General features: G+C 44.4%; 1 protein-coding gene and 4 non-coding genes across 6 annotated transcripts in view; 2 read left to right on the top strand and 3 right to left on the bottom strand.

Annotated features, from left to right (window-relative positions):
- The window catches only part of RCSD1 (RCSD domain containing 1), a 79,686-nt gene extending 70,958 nt beyond the window's left edge, over positions 1-8,728 (top strand). For both annotated transcript variants that reach the window (XM_066599369.1, XM_066599368.1), the window contains exon 7: positions 1,789-8,728. In XM_066599369.1, coding sequence (XP_066455466.1) covers positions 1,789-1,806 — 18 coding nt within the window. In that variant the 3' untranslated portion in view covers positions 1,807-8,728. The remainder of the gene's footprint in view (positions 1-1,788) is intronic.
- A 6,457-nt stretch (positions 8,729-15,185) lies between these two features.
- Positions 15,186-15,257, top strand: TRNAP-CGG (transfer RNA proline (anticodon CGG)). Its single transcript has one exon. It is a non-coding gene; the product is annotated as a tRNA-Pro (tRNA).
- Positions 15,258-15,497: 240 nt separating this feature from the next.
- Positions 15,498-15,569, bottom strand: TRNAP-AGG (transfer RNA proline (anticodon AGG)). Its single transcript has one exon. It is a non-coding gene; the product is annotated as a tRNA-Pro (tRNA).
- A 6,013-nt stretch (positions 15,570-21,582) lies between these two features.
- On the bottom strand, positions 21,583-21,654 carry TRNAP-AGG (transfer RNA proline (anticodon AGG)). Its single transcript has one exon. It is a non-coding gene; the product is annotated as a tRNA-Pro (tRNA).
- Positions 21,655-27,172: 5,518 nt separating this feature from the next.
- On the bottom strand, positions 27,173-27,244 carry TRNAP-AGG (transfer RNA proline (anticodon AGG)). Its single transcript has one exon. It is a non-coding gene; the product is annotated as a tRNA-Pro (tRNA).
- Between the last annotated feature and the right edge of the window lie 458 nt (positions 27,245-27,702).

The following is a 27,702-nucleotide window of genomic DNA, read 5'->3' as shown; positions in this document are numbered from 1 at the left end:
GGCCCATTTAAAGAGGCAGTCATTAACGTGTGAACAATTGCATGTGTGCTGGGAATAGAGGTGGGTGGCCAGAAGATATATCTGGCCCACTCCTCCATTCAGTGAGTGATGATCACTGGGATGACAGTCGCCCCATGTAAAAGTACCCTTACTTGCCATGTTTTACACTGCAGATTTGCTTCTTCTGATGGACTTATGATTATCCAAAGTAGTCAATCAAAAGTTCAACAGAAAACTGGCACTCTCGGAAAGAGGTACAGAGAGGCTAGAAGTGGACTGGTAAAGCTAACGCTCTAAACCTTGGAGACCACTGTGCCACCTGGTGCAGGAGATAGAAGGTCTAGAGCAGTGATGGCGAACCTTTTAGAGCCCGAGTGCCCAAATTGCAACTCAAAACCCACCTATTCACTACAAAGTGCCAAAACGTCAGGGGGCGGGGCTTACCACGAAGTATGATTTTACCCCCGTCATTCTAAAAAAGGACAGGGCCGCTTCAAAATAGACAGCGTGCAGATTTGGACTGCTTTTTAGATGCGGAAATACTGCAGAATGTACTCAGCGGAAAATTTCTGTGGAAAATTCTGCAGCATTCTGTATCCAAAAAGCAGTCAAAATCTGCACCCGGTCTATTTTGAAACAGCCCTGCCCATTTCTGCCACATGTAAACATACCCCAGTGGTAATAGTGACACCCCACAGTGGCCCCCAGCATACTAGTGACACCCCACAGCAACCCCCCGCGTACTAGTGACACCCCACAGCGCCCCCCCCCCCTCCCGTGTACCAGTGACACCCCACAGCGGCCCCCCGCGTACCAGTGACACCCCCCCCAGCGGCCCCCCGCGTACCAGTGACACTCCCCCAGCGGCCCCACAGTCTGTGCTGCAGCCACTCCGTGTCCTGCTCTCCAGCTGCTGCTGCCGCCACTCCCTCCAGCCTCCGCTAGCAGTGGCTGTGCTCATGCCACCAGCTCTCCGTCTCCTGCTGCCGGCGGCGCTCCCTCCAGCGTCCCTGCTGCTGCCGCTGATCTCTCTGCCCTGGTCCGCCGTCCCCTCTGCTCTATCTGCTGCCGACACTTCCTCTACTAAGGCCACACGCCCCCAGCCTATCAGAAGCTGGGGGCGTTACAACATAGAAAACCCCTGTATTATGTCGCCACCCCTAATTTCTGGTGGCGACATAATACAAGAATACCGGGGAGCTGCGGCTCCTCTAGGTATTAACTAGTAGTGACCGGCCGATGGCGTCACGTGCCAGCAGGGAGGGCTCTGTGTGCCGCCTCTGGCACGCGTGCCATAGGTTCACCACCACTGGTCTAGAGTAATGGTCCTTTTACACTGGCCAAATTCTTGGTCCGATGTAACAAACGCTTGTTTCCTTTTCTTTTACATGGGCTGAGAATCAGCTTACGGTGACGAGCGATCGCCAAAATGATCATTCGCCCCCATAGACCAGCTGTTCATCTTTCTGTTCTCATAAATGAGCTGATCAGCCAATAAACAATCATTTGCTCGTGGCCAGATTGTCAAACCCAATAATCGGCCCGTGTAAAAGGGCCATAAGGCAACCTAATAGGGCACTTAAACATAATGGGGTGGGAGAGTCTTCCTATAGGGATTTCAGTCTACTAACCAGAGCCAGCTAGCCCATGGACATCATGTAATACTTCATTTGTCCTGCAGCACCGCTGGGTCCTACCCACGATTAGCTCGTCAGTTGGGGACCTACAACGTTATATCTATGTCATGTGTAATTGTGCAAAATCTCCATGAACATTTTCCTCTTCCAGGATAAACCTGAAAAGTGAAGCAAAATGACCAACAGAAAATGACAGACCTTGACCAAGGGACTGGGGCAGCTGCCATGTTTGTGCGCAGAAGATCCAGAGATCTGATCCTGGATGGCCTCCTTCCTCGCAGGAGCGCGGCCGGCATCAGTGCGACCTGGAGAATCCCTACAGATATATAAGAACCATAACAATCTTGTCAATGTGCAGGGTATAGATCTGATATGTATATCATTGTATAGGACGGGGGTCTACAACCTGTGACTCTACAGCTGTTGTGAAACTAGCAGTCCCAGTAGGTCCTGACCGCTGGAGGCTGGGAGTTGTAGTTTTCTATTTTTAAGCAGTGTTAGAATCTATATTATTATATTTATGGCGTCGTTGTTGTTTATAGATATTTTACATATAAATGATACCATGTGCCTCATTGGAGTGTTCATTCAGAGCTCCCTTATCAAAAAAAAGCCCTTGTCCCTTTAATAAAAAAATTCCTATTTTTGAGGAAAGCTGGATGACTACCATTATGGCCACCATTTATGATCCTTCCAGGGCTTGCCGTCCAGTTTTCCCAGATATATCCTCCTATAAGTCAACTAAATACAGTTCTGGACTATTGGAGAGCTGCATGACGGCCAACATGCCCTTTGCAACTGTCACCCAACTTTGCAAGATATGAGGCTACGCAGCAATATTTTTGAGACGTAAGGGGGTTATCCGGGACGTATTGTATTTTTTCTACAAGACAGGTTATCGATAGATGATTGGCAGGGATTTGCTGCTCGGGATCCCTGTCGATCGGCTGATCAGTGCAACTGTCACTGCAGGCAGCACAGGAAGCAGATCACGTTGACCATAGCGGACAGCCCAATGGGAGCTGCGCCTACAATACCCACCCAAGCCACTACTTTATGGTCAGCACCATCTGCTTTCTACACTGTCCGTAGTGACAGCGGCATCGGGAATCAGTTGTTTGGTGGGGATCCCGAATGACAAACCCCCTCCGATCATCTATTGACGACCTTTCCTGACCCCAGGTCATTAACAGACAATATACAAAAAATACCCAACAACTCTTTTAAAGTTGCAAGTCACGTGTGATTTTTCTTCCTATATGAAATTGCAGAAATCTGAGGTTTTCAAAAACATCAGGTGTCATTTATATTATCACCTACAGGGAAAAATATTTTATTGCAATAGACGACTATAAAGAGTAGGATCAGACATGGCGGATACTTTTGGCCGCATCTGCTATCGGGTGGAGAACTCAGACACCCCCATACACATTAGATAGTCATTTGGCCCATTGGTCGATAAAACCATCCAGCTTCTCGCATTCCAATAATGCGCCCCTCTCAGACTCAAGGCCGTTCATCTGATCACACCACAACTGTTATCATTTATATATCTGCCTGAGATGGAACTTCATGCCGAGTTTTGCAGCAAATCGACAACTTCTTGTAGGCGCTGGAAGAGTGTATATGAGCTGTATAAAAATGTGTTGTTTTAGGAACGCTTCACTTTTAGCTCTACAGACAGCAAATCCAGCATCTCTCTAAAATATCAGGGTCACTTTTTATGGTTTTAGTTCAAATATCCCTTGTGTATCTCAGGAAAAGATTTACTGCTAATTGGAAACGATCCACAAGTTGCAGTTGATTGATCTTCTCAAGGCTTTATTTGTTTCACTTAATTTCCTGGTTCAGGAACACTACCTTTTCTCCTTAGGGAGAGCACCTAGAAGGAGAGACTTGTAAAGCCATTCATGCTCCTCTGGGTAATATGGAAATAAGGGAGATTCTGACTTGGCTTTCAATTCCCAGTCATTGTTACAAGGCTTGTATAAAGAGTCTAACATTGACTTGTAAGAATGCTGCCTGACTTGTAAGGTTGGCACTGCAGAGGTATTGTTCTATCTCCCTTATTTACTTAAATTCCTCACACTACCTTTTCATTAACTCATGAATAACCAATGATAATTAAAGGAGATGTCCCGAGGCAGCAAGTGGGTCTATACACTTCTGTATGGCCATAATAATGCACTTTGTAATGTACATTGTGCATTAATTATGAGCCATACAGAAGTTATAAAAAGTTTTTTACTTACCTGCTCCGTTGCTAGCGTCCTCGTTCCCATGGAGCCGACTAATTTTTGGCCTCCGATGGCCAAATTAGCCGCGCTTGCGCAGTCCGGGTCTTCTGCAGTCTTCTATGGAGCCTTTCGTGCAGGATGCCGGCTCCGTGTAGCTCCGCCCCGTCACGTGCCGATTCCAGCCAATCAGGAGGCTGGAATCGGCAGTGGACCGCACAGAAGAGCTGCGGTCCACGAAGGTAGAAGATCCCGGCGGCCATCTTCAGCGGTAAGTATTGAAGTCACCGGACCGCCGGGATTCAGGTAAGCGCTGTGCGGGTGGTTTTTTTAACCCCTGCATCGGGGTTGTCTCGCGCCGAACGGGGGGGGGGTTTAAAAAAAAAAAAACCCGTTTCGGCGCGGGACATCTCCTTTAACAGATCAAAATCCAAATATCCTGATTTGCATATGAATACCTATTATACTGTATCTGCTGGGTACTGATAGGTTAGGGACTGGGGCTGCTGGGCAAGGGCAAACTCAGGGAACCTGTCACTTCCCAAAAGCACCATTAACTGCGTTACGGAGGTGTTGAGGACCCAGCTGATGCATTTTTATACCCATCCGCTCTCCCAATCCCACACTGTCACCCGCTCTCCCAACCCCGCACTGTCACCCGCTCTCCCAACCCCGCACTGTCACCCGCTCTCCCAACCCCGCACTGTCACCCGCTCTACCAATCCCGCACCGTCACCCGCTCCACCAATCCCGCACTGTCACCCGCACCGTCACCCGCTCCACCAATCCCGCACCGTCACCCGCTCCACCAATCCCGCACCGTCACCCGCTCTACCAATCACGCTCTGTCACCGCTCTACCAACCCCTGTCTGTCACTCGCTCTACCAACCCCGCTCTGTCACTCGCTCTACCAACCCCGCTCTGTCACCGCTCTACCAACCCCGCTCTGTCACCGCTCTACCAACCCCGCTCTGTCACCGCTCTACCAACCCCTGTCTGTCACCGCTCTACCAACCCCTGTCTGTCACCGCTCTACCAACCCCGCTCTGTCACCGCTCTACCAACCCCGCTCTGTCACCGCTCTACCAACCCCTGTCTGTCACTCGCTCTACCAACCTCGCACTGTCACCGCTCTACCAACCTCGCACTGTCAACCCCGCTGTGCTACACTGTTTCTATAGTGCCATAGAAGTTAATGGGAGTTACTTAACTGGTGTAGAACAGTGAGTTAGTCTGTTTCTGAAGCTCCCGCGTTAAGGACACAGAACAGCTAGCTGTGCCATACTGTTTATGTAACTCTGATCGATGTCTATGAGACTTATGGCAACAGCGCAGCAAAGCAAGCCTGGCCACCGAATACAGACAGGCTGGGGTCAGTGGAGGCCACAACGAAGACTTTTATAACATACCCTTGGGAATATTTCATAAAAATTGAGATGGGATTACCCTTTTAAATTCACCCCTGACAGGCATATATGGGTGTTAATGAGCCAGAGCAGCATCTCTTTCACATTAGGACATCATTATACACTAAACTCACTAAAAACAAACACATCCTAAGAGCATTAGAGCTGTCAACAGTGGTAATCTGCTTGTTGATGGTTTCCAGTTAGTAATATATTTTTAAAGTAAAAAAGTGTAATGAGGATATATTACAAAGATGCTCAATTTTCCATTTGCCGACTATAGAGACAATGTGGAGCTATACATTCTATGATGACATATCTAGGGGCAGTCGCCATGCTGATGGTCTTCTTTGTTGTTCAATTATGTCTCAGGTAAACCAACATACGCCATTTATTTATTTTTAGAAGAAAATCTATGACTGGGGTGAACCGACAACTTTACCTCCCTCTATGTATCACTTGCTGTATATAGTATTATTAAGAGCGTCCCTATTCCAAGGGGCCCCGTAGTTCTGCATGAGATGAGATTGGTCCGCTGCTGCCCTTTGACCAGTGGTAGAAGTGTATGACCAGTGCGGCTCCCGCTGATGTCAATGGTGTGATCTGATGACACGTACGGCTGTATATTAACGTGTACAAATTGTGGTCATGTGACTTAAGGAATTCTACATATGTTGGGAATTCACGGTGCTGGAATTTGTATAATCTGACTATTGCAACGCCAACTTTACCTGCAGTACACATTTGGGGGAAACTGCTGAGCCCCTATGCCTCGCACATAATGTAATATACTATATACTGTAGTCGCCAATTAACCCTTTCCAATTCACTGTCTGACCTCTTCAGACATTCTTATTGAAGGCTGTACAACTCTGATGTCGGAAGACGTCCGGCTGTGCATTCTTACTGTATATTACTGGCCGCTCTGTTGTCGGGGACCTCTCCAGCATGTCCCATACCGCAGTACTGGCTCTAGCCAGCAGATGGCGCCATTGTATAATGGCAGAAAGAGGAAAAACCCCTAGGAAACCCTGAATCCAAAATTGGATTGCAAAGGGTTAATAGTTTAGTTGCCATTTTCTTACAGAGAAAGCAACCCTTTTGTGATCGCAGTCACGAATAAATGTACTATACCTACGCGTTTAGTTGCTAAGGACCTGCTGCCTGACAACCTATCATATACAAGGCTGTGGTTGTTAAGCGCCGTCTCCATGGCTTCTGACTGTCCTGTATTGAGGGGGATTGTCCCGCCAAATGAACCTCAAATGGGGCAGGAGTTATGCAAATGCACCCCAAAGTGATTTAGTGGGCGCATCGGGACATACAAATATCCCAGAAAGGGGTATTTAGATGTTACCTGGTATGTCATGCCACGCTCCATCTCAGCCTGCATTATTTAGGCCTTATTTTCTGATTTTTGAGCCGCTTAATGTCTGTGCGCCATCTGTATGCATCGTGTGTGTCCGTTTTTTTTAGGTCCATGTGGCATCTGGCTTTTTTATCACGTGAAAAAAAACTTGAGGCTTAATTTTTTTCTAGATTTTCTTAGACTATTAGCAGTGAAAAAAGGAGTGAAAACGGATATCTTACATGTGCACATTTTTTGTTGCGCACCCCTTGACTTAAAAAGTCGCCGTCAACCAAGAATTTGGACCCTAATGGGACATACTGCAATTTTGTCACAGTCTACGTAAAAAAAAATCCTGTCAATATAATATTGCCTCCAGTACAGACAGTGTGTGGACACGAAAACTGCTCGTGTGAATGAGCCTGTAGGGCATATGCAATATTGGTCCATGAAAAATGTACCGTTTTCAACGCGTATGTTTGTGTGTTTTTGGTGCATATTTGTTGCAGGTTGATTGCTTTTTTCTAGTGCACAAGAAAGCCCCTCCCAAAAAAATCAGGGGTTTTTTTGCACTGTCTCCTAGCAAAACGCATAAAAAATATAGTGTATAGGTAATGTAACATTTGCTTTTGCTACGTTTTTTATGCTTCCATAGACTTTCATGGCTATTTGCGTCCTTGAGTGCGGACCAAAATAGGACATGAAATACGCTTGCAATATACGTCCCTTTAATTTGTAAGGAGAAACCATGTCCCAGTCATGATGACGCGTTTTTTTTCCCAATGTGTATTTAAAATACATGTCATGTAAACAAAAAAAAAAGTGGCACTTCTGTTCAATGGGACTTCAAAATATGCACGAAAATTCTTGTCAAATGCAAAAAGCGTACCTAAAAACAGAGAGTCTTTGTTTACTCAGCGCAAAAACACGCTACGGAGAGTATTAGCGCATGAACCAGGGTTTTTTTGGGTTTTTTTTTCGGACTACTTAAACTCCACGCTATAGCGCGCGGCTTTGGAAAAAAAAGCGGGAAGTAAGGCTGTGCCCTGTCTTTCTCGCGCGTAGTATTAATACGCGAGAATCCCGATAGTGAAAACGAAACCATTGAAATCAATGGTTTCGTTTCATCCCGTTATTCGGCCATGATTTTCACGGCTGCATAACGGGATTAAAACACGCCCATCTGTTTAAGCCCTTGGGTGTTTCTTTTTCAGCTTGTCAGATACGATGTGTGAACATGCCCTACAGGATATGAATAAATATTGACAATAAGGACGCCTGTGTGAATGAGTAATTAGGCCGGCTTTACACGGAAGTAGATGTGCGTGCATTTGTGCGCAATATGCATTAAATCGAACTCATTGATTTCAATAGGTTCGTTCACGTCCGCGTATCTTGCGTGTACATTTCAGCCACGAAAAAAAAAAATAGAACATGTTCTATCTCCCTGCGTATTTGTGCACGAAAGGTCCCTATAGAAGTCAATGAGGCGCGCACAAATGTGTGCGCAAAATGCAAGGAGATGGGTGAAGCGAGGCTTAATTGCACTGGGGAAAAAAACCAGATCTGGAACTAATAGCCATTTCAATCGGTACGTTTGTTTGCCGCGTGCAAATGAACATATCACGCAGGCAGAAAATGTACAGTAAGATACACTGATAAGTGTGCTAAAAGGCCTCGTTCATAGCGCAAAAATATTGCGCTAAGGCGCGCAACAATGCTTAGGCCTGTGTGAAGTTGGACTTAATCAAGAATGTTTACAGTCTTTTATCACAAAATGGCCGCCACCTCACCCATGTCCCCCTTATGTGTGCCCAGATCATTTTGGCTCCATCTTATGACCTCATAATAGGGGGTTACAAAAACGCCAAAGGATCCTTTTCTGTCGTCCGGTTGGTAGCTTTCTTTTACCTGTTTTATGTGAATAAGTAGGATACAAAAAATTAACCAGCGCTCCAGTGTTTTGGAAGGCAACAAGCAAAAGGTATAACAATGTATCTGTTGTGCTATATACGACACTTACTTCACAGGGGTGCTTATTGAAAAGCACCCCTGGGTCCAGGAAAGCAGGTAGAATTCAAAACGATGTGATCAAATCTTTATTTGCGACGCATTTCGGCTGAGCTGTCAGCCTTTCTCAAGCATGATGCTTGAGAAAGGCTGACAGCTCAGCCGAAACGCGTCGCAAATAAAGATTTCATCACATCGTTTTGAATTCTACCTGCTTTCCTGGACCCAGGAGTGCCTTCCAAAACACTGGAGCGCTGGTTAATTTTTTGTATCCTGCTTATTTGCTTTGTCTATCCCGTGGTGCATTTTTTCGCCTCTGGGAATAACCATGACGCTCTCTTCGAGATGTCTCTTATGACCAGTGTAAAGAAGCTTCCTCCATACTGTGGGTTGATACGCCATTCCGGACCTTGACGTACCGGAGCCCATTACACGGGCCCGGCGTCACGGGGTGAGTCTTCTCTACACAGCTCTCTATATCAGATATATAATACCACACTGTCTATCCATTTCTTGGAGCGCTACCCATTTTTTCCTTTCTTTACCTGTTTTATGTGCATTTTCTCTGTTGCTGCCTCTTAAATTTTGACATTAGCAGTTATTATCCTGGAATGAAATGCGAGGAAGACAATTTGCCACGTGTGGCTCTGTGTACAGCGTGTCCCCGATTGTAAATTATAAATAAATACATATTCTTTATAAGATCCGGCCTCGTCTGTCATTTATTACTACTAGCAGGCTTCCAGGAAGACTAGGCCTCAGTGGAAGCTTATAACATCACTACTAGTGGGCTTCCAGTACAACTAGGCCTCAGTGGAAGGTTATAACATACTCCGATCAGCTATAACATTACTACTAGTGGGCTTCCAGGAAGATTAAGCCTCAGTGGATGCCATAACATACTCCGATCAGCTATAACATTACTACTAGTAGGCTTCCAGGAAGACTGGGCCTCAGTGGATGCCATAACATACTCCGATCAGCTATAACATTACTACTAGTGGGCTTCCAGGAAGATTAAGCCTCAATGGATGCCATAACATACTCCGATCAGCTATAACACTACTACTAGTAGGCTTCCAGGAAGACTAGACCTCAGTGGATGCCATAACATACTCCAATCAGCTATAACATTACTACTAGTGGGCTTCCAGGAAGACTAGGCCTCAGTGGATGCTATAACATACTCCGATCAGCTATAACATTACTACTAGTGGGCTTCCAGGAAGACTAGGCCTCAATGGATGCCATAACATAGTCCGATCAGCTATAACATTACTACTAGTGGGCTTCCAGGAAGACTAGGCCTCAGTGGATGCTATAACATACTCCGATCAGCTATAACATTACTACTAATGGGCTTCCAGGAAGACTAGGCCTCAGTGGATGCCATAACATACTCCGATCAGCTATAACATTACTACTAGTAGGCTTCCAGGAAGACTAGGCCTGAGTGGATGCCATAACATACTCCGATCAGCTATAACATTACTACTAGTAGGCTTCCAGTACGACTAGGCCTCAGTGGATGCTATAACATACTCCGATCAGCTATAACATTACTACTAGTGGGCTTCCAGGAAAACTAGGCCTCAGTGGATGCTATAACATACTCCGATCAGCTATAACATTACTACTAGTGGGCTTCCAGGAAGACTAGGCCTCAGTGGATGCCATAACATACTCCGATCAGCTATAACATTACTACTAGTGGGCTTCCAGGAAAACTAGGCCTCAGTGGATGCTATAACATACTCCGATCAGCTATAACATTACTACTAGTGGGCTTCCAGGAAGACTAGGCCTCAGTGGAAGCTTATAACATTCTCTGATCAGCTATAACATTACTACTAGTAGGCTTCCAGGAAGACTAGGCCTCAGTGGATGCCATAACATACTCCGATGAGCTATAACATTACTACTAGTGGGCTTCCAGGAAGACTAGGCCTCAGTGGATGCTATAACATACTCCGATCAGCTATAACATTACTACTAGTAGGCTTCCAGGAAGACTAGGCCTCAGTGGATGCCATAACATACTCCGATCAGCTATAACATTACTACTAGTAGGCTTCCAGGAAGACTAGGCCTCAGTGGATGCCATAACATACTCCGATCAGCTATAACATTACTACTAGTAGGCTTCCAGGAAGACTAGGCCTCAGTGGATGCCATAACATACTCCGATCAGCTATAACATTACTACTAGTAGGCTTCCAGGAAGACTAGGCCTCAGTGGATGCCATTACATACTCCGATCAGCTATAACATTACTACTAGTAGGCTTCCAGGAAGACTAGGCCTCAGTGGATGCCATAACATACTCCGATCAGCTATAACATTACTACTAGTAGGCTTCCAGGAAGACTAGGCCTCAGTGGATGCCATTACATACTCCGATCAGCTATAACATTACTACTAGTAGGCTTCCAGGAAGACTAGGCCTTAGTGGATGCCATAACATACTCCGATCAGCTATAACATTACTACTAGTAGGCTTCCAGGAAGACTAGGCCTCAGTGGATGCCATTACATACTCCGATCAGCTATAACATTACTACTAGTAGGCTTCCAGGAAGACTAGGCCTCAATGGATGCCATAACATAGTCCGATCAGCTATAACATTACTACTAGTGGGCTTCCAGGAAGACTAGGCCTTAGTGGATGCCATAACATACTTCGATCAGCTATAACATTACTACTAGTAGGCTTCCAGGAAGACTAGGCCTCAGTGGATGCTATAACATGCTGCGATCAGCTATAACATTACTACTAGTGGGCTTCCAGGAAGACTAGGCCTCAATGGATGCCATAACATACTCCGATCAGCTATAACATTACTACTAGTAGGCTTCCAGGAAGACTAGGCCTCAATGGATGCCATAACATACTCCGATCAGCTATAACATTAAACCCACCAGTCTAATATTGTGTAGCTTCCCACTGTATTTTAACCATTCGAGGCACGGACTCCACAAGACCTCCCAGCGTGTCATGTGATGCAAGACGTTAGCAGCAAATGAGTCCTGTGAAGACGGTGCTAGATGAGCGTATACTGGCCACATTTATGTGTCCAAGTATCTCCTGACCCGAGCTCTGAGAGCCATTAGGGAATACCGCTGCTATGATGGAGGGTACTAGGTCTGGACAATGATTTATCTTTTATTGCCAAAGGACATAAGTTTCCATCCTGGCTGGGTAGTAATTAACATAACTGGATGTAAACTTATGTCCTGTGCATGGCATACTTAAGAAGTTAAGCCTGCACCATCCTGCAGCAGGAGCCGGTTGTGACTGACTGACAGACAGCCTCCTGTTGCAACAGCAAGAATTGGTGAGAACTCAGATCCCCGCTGTTAACCCCTTACATGCTGCAATCAATGTAGATTGCAGCATGTAAAGGGTTCACAGAGGGAGAGCGCTGCCTCTGTGATGTCCTTACCCCTCCACTATGTAATTAAGGTACAGTAGGTAGATGGGCTGCAATGGCAACTATACACGAGGCGGTGGCATCCATGGCCTGTGATCACGATTGTAAGCGATAATACATTGCAGTACAGAAGTACTGCAATTATAGCTTTTCTGGTTCAAGTTCCCTACTGGAACATAAAAAATGTAAAGAAAAAAGTAAAAATAGTAGAAAAAAAAGTAAGATAAAAAACCTATTTGCACACTTTTCCATCACTGTATATATAAATAAAAAATACTAAAAATAAAAACCACATATTTGGTATCATCATATCATCATATCCTTAATGACTTGCACAATAAATTGAACACACTATTTATCCTGCACAGCAAAAACAACAAAAGGAGAGAAAAAAGGAGCCAAAATGCTTATTTTGTTCAATTCATCTTCCAAAAAAACACAATAGAAGTGATCAAAAAAGCAGCATGTCCTTCAATAAGGTACCGATAAAAACTACAGCTCGTCACGCAAAAAAACAAGCCTTCAAAGAGCTCAGTCGACGGAAACATCAAAAACTTATGGGACTTTAAATGCAGCAATGCAAAAAACATAATTTCTCAAAAAAAGGTTTTTATTGTGCAAAAGTGGTAAGACCTAAATAATATATAATTTTGGTATCACCGTCATCATACCAATTCGCAGAAAAAAAAACTGATCATGTCATTTATGCTCTGTGAGGAACACATAAAAAGAAGCCCAAAGAACAATGGCAGAATTCGCCGGATTCCACATGTGGGAGCCCGGAGCGGAATCCGTCGCTGATCGCAGCCGGCGGCCCTGCGTACCTGATTTATTGCTGATGACCGCGGCAGCTCGCTCTTGGTCATGCGCTGTACAGGGGTTTTTTTAAATCTTTTTTTTTATGTGAGCGGACATACGAATGTTCTATTCTTTGAATGGATGTGGAATAACGTGGATCATCCGCGCTGGTGACGATTGCGGATTCCACAATTCAAAACCGGTTGTGTGCCACCAGCCTAAGGCCTGATGTCCACTCGAAAAATACAATCCGCGCAGAATCTGCCGCAGATTCGCTTTAGGGCTCCTTCCCACGGACAGATTTCCGCTGCGTAATACGCGTAGCACAGCAGAAGATAGCGTGAAACTGCTTTCCCACCCACCACCAGCCGCGTCATATGACGCGGCCGGCGCATCATGTGACTCTTTGGGCGTGTCATATGACGCAGCCGGCGCGTCACGTGCTCTATTGCGCATGCGCGTCGAAGCGGCATGCAGGACGGAGGACGCCGGATCCGGAGGTGAGTATTGGAGTCTCTGGGGGGCGCCGTGACGGGCTCCGCCGTGGAATTCCGCGGCGGAGCCCGTCACGGCCGTGGGAAGCCGGCCTTAAATGGTATTTTTTATGCATGCAGATATCCGCACACATTGCTATCCATGTGATAGCAATGTTGTTGATCCGCGCAGAATCCGCAGCAGAATGGAGCATGCCACGTTTTTTCTCCCGCGCGTGAAAAACGCAAGTCTTTTAAAATGCCATCCGCGGGTGCAAAAATCTATTTAATGGACCGCGGATGGCCAATGATTCCCTATGAGCAAAATCCGCTGCTGGAATCCGCAATTCCATTTAGCTAGTGGACATGAGGCCTAAGGGTTTAAGTAGTTGGTACCTGCCACCTGAATGCCAGGTTCCTAGTAGAACATTAGCCAGTGCATCAGCTGATGGGCTCTTTACAAGAGATTGCTCTGATACATTAAAAGGGTATTCTGAGCATTTAACCCCTAGTAGTATCCATGACCTATCCTCAGGAAAGGTTATCAATAGTTGATTGGAGGGGGTCTGCAACTTGGGACCCCTGGCGATCAGCTGTTCTCAGCCCGCAAACTCACTGCAGTGGGCGCTTGAAGTCCGCATTGGGGTCTGAGCCAGAAGGTACAACAGAAGGTATAGCATCCATTGATTTCAATGGGAGCCAAGCCTTCTATTACGCTTCCGTCTCCAATCATAATGCGGATGGAGCTGTCAACATCCAACCGCCGGCAGTGAGGGCGGGGCTGAGATCAGCTGGCCGCTGGGGGTCCCAAGTAGCGGACCCTCGACGATCAACTAATGATGACCTATATTATTCTGGTACAAGCCCTTTAAGATATGAAAGCTGCACTGCGATTGGTTGCTATAGATCGTAAATTGCTTTGGAAACCTTGACAAGGTTTCCATAGCAACAGTGCCCTTTGTTACATCACTAGTGGAATTTTCTGCAACCTGTGATGTAATGACACAACTGGCTCATTAGTGTGGCACCGTGCAAGCACCTTCGCTGGCATTGGCACAACTCTGGCTGGTAACAGGGCACTGTGGGCTGTGTGGGTGAAGCATGCCACTGGCATGGGGAAAACTGCTGCTGGCACTGGAGGCAATCTAGTTGGAAACAAGGTAGATATCACTAGTGGATGATTGAGGGAACTGTGACTGGCATGAGGGGCACCATGACTAGATGGGAGCCCTGAAGCTGGCAGTAGGATATTGTGGTTGGTATATGGGGCATTGCAAGTGGTACCAAGGGCACTCTGGCTGGCTGGGTATTGTGTTTGCTTGGCAGCAACGTGAGGGCACTGTAGCTGACAATGGATGGCGCAGAGGGTGATGTGTGGCTGGCACAGTCTAGATCTGCTTTCTTGCAGTTCAGCATCACCACCACTAGGAGGAGTGCTTCAGCATGATTTCTCTATCACTCCATATAAAATACAGTAACTACAAATGAATTAATCAGAGCCCCTGCAGCCTGGCCGGGAGACCCCCTACATCGCACATCTTTCTGGGGGATTCATCTGCGCTCTTTGACTGGCTTTGGTCGCCTTCCCTCCATCTTCCTACACCCGTCGGCACAAGACCGGGATGAGACCCGCAGCGTCTCGGTGCGCCCCGACTGTAGAGACCGTCCGTCCTTGTCGGCCGGGGGAACGGCTTCGCACGAATTCGCGCCCAGTTACTAAAAATTAAGGGGAAGAAGCGAAATCGTCGGTGAGCCGAGAAATAGCAACATGGCGATAGGAGGAGGAAGTGAGCGGATCGGGATGTGACGAGTTAAAGTGCTGAAGACGGAGATCAGACATAGCGAGTGGCTCGTTGGTCTAGGGGTATGATTCTCGCTTCGGGTGCGAGAGGTCCCGGGTTCAAATCCCGGACGAGCCCAATTTTTTTTCTTGCTTTACAATGCAGTAGAATTAGTGTGAACGATCCGCCCAGTCCGTCTTCTCCGCCTCATTCAAGCTTGACATAAAAGCAAAATGTAAATGTGTAAATAGCTGCGAAAATCGTGTGTGAATTAAATCATTACACATTCATTCATGTAATTTATTCGTCTGCTTTAAAAATTTGATTGAACGCTTAAGTGCCTTTTAATTAGATATCCCCTTCTAAAGAAAAAAAATTGGGCTCGTCCGGGATTTGAACCCGGGACCTCTCGCACCCTAAGCGAGAATCATACCCCTAGACCAACGAGCCTTTGGATGTATATTCAGCAGGAAAGAAACTCTGAAAAGTTGGCTCTGCTAAGAATATAACAGTTCCATTGAAAAAAAATTCCATCATGTTAGTTTTAAATAAAGTTCTAGAACTCCGCTTGCCCTCAGTGAATAGAATCCTTGTTCCTTTATGTGCATATATTGGGAAATTACCCTTATCATGTTCCACTGATATAGGTATATTTTTCCTACAGTAAGTAGCTCCTGTGCCAATCCCCATGCCCACATGAAAAGCCACAGTGTCCCCTACCAAGCACAGGGCACCCTGTTACAGCACAGCTACAGCCACTGTAATAACTGTATGCCACATACAGTATACTAGTGCTATATACAGTACAGTTCAAAAGTATTCACCCCCTGCCAGATATCTCAGATTATTGTATTTTTGTTTACAAAAAAGCAAGGGAACCCGACATATTATATATGTAATAATCAGGGACATCTGGAAGGGGGCAAATACATTTCCATATCACTATATTATCTTGATGAGATGTGATTCATTCTTGTGATCTATGTCATACGCACATTACACATATCACAATGTCATCATAGAGGTCGTATACTGTACAATTGTTACAGCACTGGTCACATACGACTGTTATACTATAGGACATATTGTACAACGATCAAAGTACCAGTCACATATTACATGATTGCTATAGTATAAATCACATATACAATTGTTATAGATAGGTCACATTATATTTAACTGTCATAGTACAAATCGTATACTACACAAGTGTAATAGTACAGATTATATAATACAGGTAACATACTATACGATTATTACAGTACAGGTCACATATGCAACTTTCATAGTGCATGTCACATATTATATGATTGCTATAGTATAAGTCACATATACAATTGCTATAGACAGGTCACATTATATTTAACTATCATAGTACAGGTCATATATTCTACAACTGTCACAGTATAGATCACATACGATATGACTGTCAAAGTACAGATCATATACTATACAATTGTTACAGTACAGGTCACATACTAACTGTCATTAAAGGTTACATACTGTTAAATTGACATACTACAGGTCACATACTATACAATTGTTACAGTACAGGTCAAATACTATATAACTGTCAAAGTACCAGTCATATTACATGATTGCTATAGTATAGGTCATATACCATGCAATAGTACAAGTCACATATACAATCGTTATAGTCAGGTCTCATTATATTTAACTATCATAGTACAGATCCTATACTACACAAGTGTAATAATACAGATTATATGGTACAAGTCACAAAATATATGATTATTACAGTGCTGGTCACACATAAAATTGTCATAGTACAGATCATATATTGTACAACTGTCTTAGTATAGATCACATACTATACAATTGTTACAGTATAGGTTACATAATATATGACTGTTACTGTGCAGGTCACATATTACATGATTGCTATAGTATAGGTCATGTTCCAGGCGATAGTACAAGTCACATATACAATCATTATAGTCAGGTCTCATATTTAACTATCGTAGTACAGATCCTATACTACACAAGTGTAATAATACATATTATATAGTACAAGTCTCAAAATATATGATTATTACAGTGCTGGTCACACATACAACTGTCACAGTACAGATCACATATTGTACAACTGTCTTAGTATAGATCACATACTATACTATTGTTACAGTACAGGTTACATAATATATGACTGTTACTGTGCAGGTCACATATTACATGATTGCTACAGTACAGGTCATGTTCCATGCGATAGTACAAGTCACATATACAATTGTTATAGACAGATTACATTATACTTAACTATCATAGTACAAATCCTATACTACACAAGTGTAATAGTACAGATTATAAAGAACAGGTCACATAATATACTATTATTACAGTGCAGATCACATATCCAACTGTCATAGTGCATGTCACATATTGTACTATTGTCCTAGTACAGGTCACATACTATATGATGGCCACAGTACAGGTCAAACGATTATACTACTGTAAAAGTACCGGTCACATATTAGATGATTGCTATATATATAGGTCATATACCATGCAATAGTATAAATCACATATACAATTCTCATAGACAGGTCACAGTATATTTAAGTATCATAATACAGGGCCCATACTCTACAACTGTAATAGTACAGATTGCATAGTGAAGATAACATACTATATTGATTATCATAGTACCGGTCACATATTGGTCAACTGTCACAGTACAGGCCACATACTATACAAATATTACAGTACAGATTACATATTTTACAACTGTCACAGTACAAATCTCATATTGTACAACTGTCACGTACAGGTGACATACTATACAATTATTACAGTACAGGTCACATACATCTGTCACAGAACAGGTCGCATACTATACAATTATTACAGTACAGGTCACATACATCTGTCACAGTACAGGTCGCATACTATACAATTATTACAGTACAGGTCACATACATCTGTCACAGTACAGGTCACATACTATACAATTATTACAGTACAGGTCACATATATCTGTCACGGTACAGGTCACATACTATACAATTATTACAGTACAGGTCACATATATCTGTCACGGTACAGGTCACATACTATACAATTATTACAGAGTATAGGTCACATACTGTACAATTATTACAGTACAGATTACATATTTTACAACTGTCACAGTACAGGTCACATATTGTACCACTGTCACATACAGGTCGCATACTATACAATTATTACAGCACAGGTCACATATACATCTGTCACAGTACAGGTCGCATACTATACAATTATTACAGTACAGGTCACATACATCTGTCACAGCGCAGGTCACATAGTACACAATTATTACAGTACAGGTCACATACATCTGTCACAGTACAGGTCGCATACTATACAATTATTATAGTACAGGTCACATACATCTGTCACAGTACAGGTCACATACTATACAATTATTACAGTACAGGTCACATATATCTGTCACGGTACAGGTCACATACTATACAATTATTACAGCACAGGTCACATACATCTGTCACAGTACAGGTCACATACTATACAATTATGACAGTACAGGTCACATACATCTGTCACAGCGCAGGTCACATAGTACACAATTATTACAGTACAGGTCACATACATCTGTCACAGTACAGGTCGCATACTATACAATTATTATAGTACAGGTCACATACATCTGTCACAGTACAGGTCACATACTATACAATTATTACAGTACAGGTCACATATATCTGTCACGGTACAGGTCACATACTATACAATTATTACAGTACAGGTCACATATATCTGTCACGGTACAGGTCACATACTATACAATTATTACAGTACAGGTCACATACATCTGTCACAGCACAGGTCGCATACTATACAATTATTACAGTACAGGTCAGATATACATCTGTCACAGTACAGGTCACATACTATACTATTATACAGTACAGGTCACATACTATACAATTATTACAGTACAGGTCACATACATCTGTCACAGCACAGGTCGCATACTATACAATTATTACAGTACAGGTCAGATATACATCTGTCACAGTACAGGTCACATACTATACTATTATTACAGTACAGGTCACATACATCTGTCACAGCACAGGTCGCATACTATACAATTATTACAGTACAGGTCACATACATCTGTCACAGCGCAGGTCACATAGTACACAATTATTACAGTACAGGTCACATACTATACAATTATTACAGTACAGATTACATATTTTACAACTGTCACAGTACAGGTCACATATTGTACCACTGTCACATACAGGTCACGTACTATACAATTATTACAGTACAGGTCACATACATCTGTCACAGTACAGGTCAGATATACATCTGTCACAGCACAGGTCGCATACTATACAATTATTACAGCACAGGTCACATATACATCTGTCACAGTACAGGTCACATACTATACTATTATTACAGTACAGGTCACATACTATACAAATATTACAGTACAGATTACATATTTTACAACTGTCACAGTACAGATCACATATTGTACAACTATCTTAGTGTAGGTCACATACTATACGGCTGTTAAAGAACAGATCATATACGACTGTCCCAGTTCAAGTCACATACCATGCTATTGTCACAGCGCAGGTCACATACGATACAATTGTCACAGTACAGTTTGTAACATAAATGACATAGAACAGGACAATAACCTACGCAACCATACAGCATGCCAACGGATTTGTTTGACATGCATACATTGGCGCCAGGGCTATATGTTCTCCACCTGCCAGCAATAAGGCGTGTTTATTATCACAGCTTCCAACGGCTCTGAATTTCTGAAGTATCAGCCTATAATACCATATATGAAGGTTTGGGTGGGGGAGGGGTCAGTTGTTTATGAGATTTCTTTGTATTCCCCATGTAATAATTGGCAGGGAAATAACTGATGTTCTACCAGAGCGGCAGCTGTGCCGGACAATCCAGCGCGCTACAAGCGCTCATTCATTCGCCGTGGATAACAGTCAAGTGAAAGGCTTTGGTCTTCAAAGGCGAAACTGAAATTTTGGCATCTCTTACTTTTGAACACTGAGAGCCCCAGTACATAAGGCAGCCGCGGACCCAACACCACAAAGCCTCTCCTGTGATACAGAGCCCAACAGCTGTCCACTCTCATTCACCCACACTAGTATACAGGCATAGGCGTGAAGATACACCCAGACTGCTCTTCCTTAAAGGGCCAGCGCACCTATGTGTCTTCTATCACTGGATCCATCATGAGCTGTTTTTTAAACACAAAGACATTTTTTCTTTAAATACAAGTGTGAATGAGCCCAAGCCCCCGCACACGCCAGTGTAGTTTGGGCCATGTGCTGACCATGCTAATCCACGTCCCCCGCAGGAAAAGTACGCAGCATGCTCTATTTTTGTGCACATTTGATAACCCAAGGCTCCATAGAAGTCTATAGGGGTGCGCACCCTGTTTGCATGAAATCACGCATTGATCGGCGCAATTTCGAGGGGAAGATCGAGTAGACCTGGAACTAAGCTGGCTGCCCCGCCTACTAATTAGGCTGCCACGTCTGTTCAAAGATGGCGTGGGTGTGTCCCGCGCCAATGTGAACAGCTCCGGCAGCGGAAAAAACACAATAAAGAGCGTTGATCTGCTCACGAGAGGTCATGATAGCGCTCACGCAATAACGTCACGCTCTCGCGAGTGTTAAAAGGTACAGGGGCCCTCAGGGAGCGTTTCCCACAGCACTGTGAGATTCCATCCGGGGGTTCCGTCAGTGCTGTAACGGAACCATTTACTGTCACTAGTGAAACAGACATCACCTGACAAGGGTTCCCTTAGTGGCCGTTATATTTGGGGTTCTACACTACTCCCTACTCCAAATATAACGGACACTAACGAAACTCTTGTCAAACCATCAATGTGATGTCCGATTTCACTAGTGTTATTTTTTGTTGCTATGGTAACTAACTTTACTTTGGGCCCAATGTCCACGGGCGGATTTTAATGATAAAGTCTGCGCGAGTCTCCGGCGCGGGAGATCTGCACCTGTAGCCGCCCATAAGGATGCATTAGCACCCGCAAAACAATTAAAAGCATGCTGATGTGATCTTTTTTTTTCGCACGCGGACCGAAATCGCAGCAGGCTACATTTTTCAGCGGATCCCGCGTGACGGGAGCTGTCGATCCGTGGCACAGCCACAGCTGTCCGTGGGAAACCAGGAGATTTTTTTTTTAAATTGCACTGCGTCCCGCACGTCTGGACGCAAGAAAGAACGGCACAGAGGAGACCCGCGCTGTAAAGGTAAGTATATTCCTCTCTCCATGTCCACGGATGGATTCTGCTACGGGATCCGTGCGTGCAAGCGAGGGCCTTTTGTGTGACTCTCTCACAGCGCAACACGTTCTACACAGCAATATGAATTGCTTACGTTATGAGGATATTTTATTTGCTGGATCCGTTCTGAGATACACAAAACTGGGCTCGTCCGGGATTTGAACCCGGGACCTCTCGCACCCTAAGCGAGAATCATACCCCTAGACCAACGAGCCAATGTGTTGCATTCCAACGTAACCTATTTCTAAATACCTAATACGCCTAACTGCCCCCCTCTCCACCGCTGCGCTGCACCTCTCCCGCACCTTATGAACACTCTGTCATAACATCACCTAATAATTCACACGTCCGGCTCTGAACCAATCAACTGCTGCTTTGTTCCAAGCCAGCCAATCAGACGTAGTTTCCTACAAGCGCGATAGACAGAGCTCCGGGACAATTATATTCTTCCTTTATATCCCAGCACTTTTTCTATTGGTTGCCTCTGTTCTCATAGGCCTGGTCAGTTGGGGAGCGCGGTTACCGTGGCAACGGTGCAGCATGTGGCGTAATGTATGTACACAGTGACTTCACTAGCAGAATAGTGAGTGCAGCTCTGGAGTATAATGCAGGATGTAACTCAGGATCAGTACAGGGCAAGTAATGTAATGTATGTACACAGTGACTCCACCAGCAGAATAGTGAGTGCAGCTCTGGAGTATAATACAAGATGCAACTCAGGATCAGTACAGGATAAGTAATGCAATGTATGTACACAGTGACTCCACCAGCAGAATAGTGAGTGCAGCTCTGGAGTATAATGCAGGATGTAACTCAGGATCAGTACAGGATAAGCAATATAATGCATGTACACAGTGACTCCTCCAGCAGAATAGTGAGTGCAGCTCTGGAGTATAATACAAGATGTAACTAAGGATCAGTACAGGATAAGTAATGTAATGTATGTACACAGTGACTCCACCAGCAGAATAGTGAGTGCAGCTCTGAAGTATAATACATGATATAACTCAGGATCAGTACCGGATAAGTAATGTAATGTATGTACACAGTGACTCCTCCAGCAGAATAGTGAGTGCAGCTCTGGAGTATAATACAGGATGTAACTCAGGATCAGTACCGGATAAGTAATGTAATGTATGCACACAGTGACTCCACAGCAGAATAGTGAGTACAGCTCTGGAGTATAATACAGGATGTAACTCAGGATCAGTACAGGATAAGTAATGCAATGTATGTGCACAGTGACTCCACCAGCAGAATAGTGAGTGCGGCTCTGGAGTATAATACAAGATGTAACTCAGGATCAGTACAGGATAAGCAATATAATGTATGTACACAGTGATTCAACCAGCAGAATAGTGAGTGCAGCTCTGAAGTATAATACATGATATAACTCAGGATCAGTACAGGGTAAGTAATGTAATGTATGTACACAGTGATTCAACCAGCAGAATAGTGAGTGCAGCTCTGAAGTATAATACATGATATAACTCAGGATCAGTACAGGATAACTAATGTAATGTATGTACACAGTGTCTCGTTTTTTCATGTAGAATTATCGCAGTGTGCAAAATGAAAAGCAGTATTCAAAGGTGGACATGTCCTTTAAGGCCAATTTTATTATACACTCATACAAGAGAGAGGAATAATATACTCTTTTATGGCTTAAACAGATGGTCGTGATTTTGTCCCGGTTTGGGGCTGTAAAACTCATGGACACAAATTGGGATGAAACAAAACCATTGATTTCCATGGATTCCAGCGTGTTAATACTATGTGCGAAAAGAGATCGGACTAGCCCTACCTTTCTCGCCAGTAGTTTCTCTGCAGGACTTATCTTCCTGCTTTTATTTTCAAACTTGCGCGCAACAGCATAGAGTTTGAATAGTAAAAAAAAAATCCCTGGTTTATGTAATACACCCCGCAGCAGCGAGCGTATTTGCGAATGCGCCAATATTTTTTGGCCCTTAAAAATAGTTTGTTTAGGTATAAAAACAAGTCCCCATTGTCCTGGCGGGTTTGTTGCTTTGTATTAGACAGTGATGATTTGGTGGCGCTGAAACCAGTGGTGTTGTGTTGATATCCATAACCTCTGCTCTGTACTCTCTATAGTCGAGGTCTTTTGCTGCACATAACTGGAATGAAGAGAAACAGAAGGAACATTTTCAAGGCTGTTTAGAGGTCACATATTTGAGACATGACAAACTTGTTTAATCTCTCCACTGTATTCACCACAGCTTCCATCGAGGGCAGGATTTCTTTATTGCATCCTTTAGAAGCACTAGGAATGTTCCTATGACATATGATAATCATATAATTCAAATTTCTGGCCACAAATCTATTGAATGTGTGTGCCAAAGAGTGCTGGCCATTCCAATGAGCAGGCAAGGTCCACTAGGACAGGAAATCTTCTCGATTAGCGATTCTACACTCAGGCTTGGGATTCATCATGATCATGTATAAACTCTATAAGTGACTCTGACGACTTCCGAAAGGTTCTTCATGGGCTCAATTATCATGTCACAACTTGGGCCCACCATAGGATCTTCTTAGAAGTCTGACAATCTTGGTCTCAACACTGTTATGGGGTCTAGACGAGAAAGCCACCTAAATGTTGCTACCTGGGTCAATGCATGATGGAGGAACATCATGGCGTACCAAAGGGAATGGTTTCGTTTGGAAGCTCCCAAAGCAGGAGGAGGAGGTTTCTGATGGTCTTTCTATAAAGCCTTTCCTCCTCAATGGGAGTGTAGCTATGGAGGGTGTGGAAGTAGCAGTCACACCCGGGTCATGGTGCCCTTGCTGTCACATCCTAAACATTTCTGCTACATAGCTTCAAAGCGAACATCCAATTTCCACAGATAAATGCTCCACTATCTCCCAAATAGACATGATGTGAAACCACCCTAATTTACACTTTAGACTGTTGAGGGTTTACTATAATTGTATCTAGCAGGGGCCTAACTACCCTGTTTCCCCTAAAATAAGACGCGTCCTATATTAATTTTTGCTCCCAAATATGCGCTACGTCTTATTTTCAGGGGGTGTCTTATTTCACCGCGGCAAATCCGTCTGTGGCCGCTAATCCCTCAATTGGCCAGCTTTGTGGACGAAATTTCTCAGAAATCTCGTCCACATGGGACAGAAAATCTGTCACGGCAAAGCTGGGAGAAGCCGGTGTTGGGGTGCGGATTCACCAGCCACAGAAACGGAAAAGCGTGCAGCCAGGTCGCTTCAAAACAAGCGGCTGAGTGCCCTGGGTTTTGAAGCAGCGCTTTCCCGGCGGAAATCTCGCTGTTTATCGCTGTGGCCAAACTGCGAGATTTCCGCTGGAAATACGCTCTGTGAGAACCCAGCCTTAAGAATCACACACAGGTTGCCTGACTCACACACAGAGCCATAGAAAAATAAGGGCTGTAAAGTAACGTACCTGTCTGCAGACAGAAGGTCCTGTACCACTTGTAAGCAGGGATGGTATTGCAGCTTCCGGCCACCAGGGGGAGCTCATCACAGCAGACATGTACAGCAGGAACAGAACGTACAGTATGGACTTTTCCAGCCAGCAAGGGGAGCTCACAATAGCACACTCGTACAGCACAGCAGCGACAGGATAACAGCAGACTGTCTGCAGATCTACCTATACATCTGGAGGTAGGAGACAACGGGGATGGCAGCAGGGGACAGGCCTCTTGACATGCCTGCACACTTTACTATGCCTTACTATCGGGGGGTGCCTTATATTTGGGACTTCTGCAAATTTCAGGGGGTGCCTTATTTTCGGGGAAACACGGTAGTAACCATAGGTTTCTATAGCAAGACTTAATAGAGTGATTTCACAGTACTGGGATAATGCTCACAGTAATCTCACAATGGTGGCATAATGTGCACAGTGATGGTCAGAATAGGTCATCAATAGTTGATCATCGGGGGTCCACCGCTAGGAATCCTCCACAATCATCTGATTGTTCGGCTCACTGTCTCTGCAGCAGTACAAATGTCATCATAAGTGGTCATCGCTAGAAGTGTTACAGCTGGCTTCACTTCTATTGAAGTGTATGGGAGTGTTACCCCCTATTACTTTTCCGGCTCCTCATTACGGACATCCAGGATACCCCTTTAAGGACAACATTGTGAAGAGTGGGCAACTAGTGAGGGTGTCTTCAGAAGATGGTCTTATTCCAAACTACAGTCAATGACAGTAGTAGATACAGAGATTATAGATAGGCCTTCTCCATTGACACTGCTGTGTTAGGAAACAAGAGGTGCAGGGTGGGGCGCAGGAATTCATCATGCCCTCGTCCCTTAGGATAAAGAAACCAGCGATAATAGGTGGGTGCTCATTGCCCCCTTACCTCCATGCAGGGACGTAATTAGGAGCCTGTAATGCGGAATCTGTAACATGACCCTCTATCTACCATGTGCCATTTATAATACTGGTGTCTTGGTATGTAACAGGGGGGACCTTTGGGCCCCCTAAAGCTCCTAGACCTGTTAGCGACTGCTACCTCTGCACCGCCTATAGTTACGTCCCTGCCTCCATGTATGCTTCTACCTGGATCTATAAAATATAATAAACCTGCAGATTAAAACATCTGCCCGCCCCACCCACCCCATGGTGCTCCTGATATGTAACTGGGAAATATAATTAACTGTTCCCCTCCCCCACCAATCTTCACTTTTATTTAGTGGATTTTGTTCCCAGAGAACAAAAGTGTTTTCTTCCTATTCCATGCCATGTATAATCTGGCTCATCTCCCACTCTGATTGCAACATTGTATCCGATAATCCTTCCTGCATGAACCAACCGGGACTTCGGGCTACATGGGAAGAGCGAGTCATATTATTATGGAACGTGTTCCAGCCTGCGCTGGTTTTGACTTTGCTCCATGTTCCTCCAAAGGAAAAGAAACTTTATTTCCAAAGAGGTGAAGCCATACTGACAGACAAATGTGTTTTTAAAAATAAGGTATTTGCCCCCCCAACGTTAGTGTATGAGAAGGTAACCACACCCAGCATTGTACTCTTAGTATTTTTTAAAGGAGGCTTTATATTTTAAAGGAGCTTTGGAAATACCAATGACGACCTATTCTCAAGATAGGTCATCAATAGTTGATCATCTGGGGTCTGTTGATAGAGACCCCAGCTAATTGGGGGCCTGCTGTGCCGATTCTGGTGTAGTGGCCGGCGCTTGTAACTGCAGGCACAGCTCTCATAGACTTTAATGAAAGCTGCACCTGCAGTTACAAGCGTTGGCCACTACACAGAGGATGGAGCAGCAGCTTCCGCTGTGACTGCTGTCTATTGTGGAGCTGATAGCCGGCGCCTGATCAGTTGATCAACTAGGGTCGTCAGCAGCAGTCCCCAGCCGATCAATTATTTATGAACTATCCTGAAGAAAAGTCATCAATGGTATTTTTCTGGAAAACCCCTTTAAAGCTACGAGTCCGGCTTCTGTCATCCCCGGCGGTCTATGGCAATAGCTGGCATAATAGCTGACAGCCCAAATTTCCCCATTTATGGTATATCCTGTGCAGCTGACATCAGTATACATGATGGGAATATCCTTCTAGGCTATATATATTCATGATACTGGAATATCCTTGTTTAAGAATAATTATGTAGATATTTTTTATTTTTTTACCTAATGAAATTACTTTTAGCATGAGATATTTTATATACAAGACTAAAAAAATATATATAATAAAAAATACAGAAAGATAGAAAAAAAAAACAGGGCTCGTCCGGGATTTGAACCCGGGACCTCTCGCACCCTAAGCGAGAATCATACCCCTAGACCAACGAGCCAATGTGCTGAGCTGCTTCCACTGTTTATCTTCTGGCTCTATATGGAGCACAGCATGATATGTTATTATTGCAGCATCTTCCATTCCTGTGGCCCCTCATCACAGCCACCCCTGACAAGTCCCTAGGGGCCCACATAATCCGCTCTCCGACTAGTTCCTTGCTTTAATAACAGCCAATCATCAGGGCCCCTCCTTCCAGCCAATCAGAATAAGCTCTTGTTTTCTTAGCACCGATAGACATTACTGAGAGCCAATAGGATCCGTTCATGCAAAAAAAAGGGCGGAGTTTCGACGTAAGAGTCTTGCTGGTTGGAAGCTGGTGGACCTGTGAAGCGTTTGTTCTGCGGTATTGGTGCAGATTGTTTCTGCTGATGGCTGCAGTGCAGTGTACGGTTGGGGGGTGGGGGGGGCGCATATTAGCCTATTACTCCCCACTTCTACACGAGCCAACCTAAACAA

The sequence above is a fragment of the Eleutherodactylus coqui genome, chromosome 4 (assembly GCF_035609145.1).
Source record: "Eleutherodactylus coqui strain aEleCoq1 chromosome 4, aEleCoq1.hap1, whole genome shotgun sequence".
NCBI classification, from domain to species: Eukaryota; Metazoa; Chordata; class Amphibia; order Anura; family Eleutherodactylidae; genus Eleutherodactylus; species Eleutherodactylus coqui.
The sequence above is the reverse complement of the archived record's forward strand: the minus strand, read 5'-3'. Positions and strand labels throughout refer to the sequence as shown.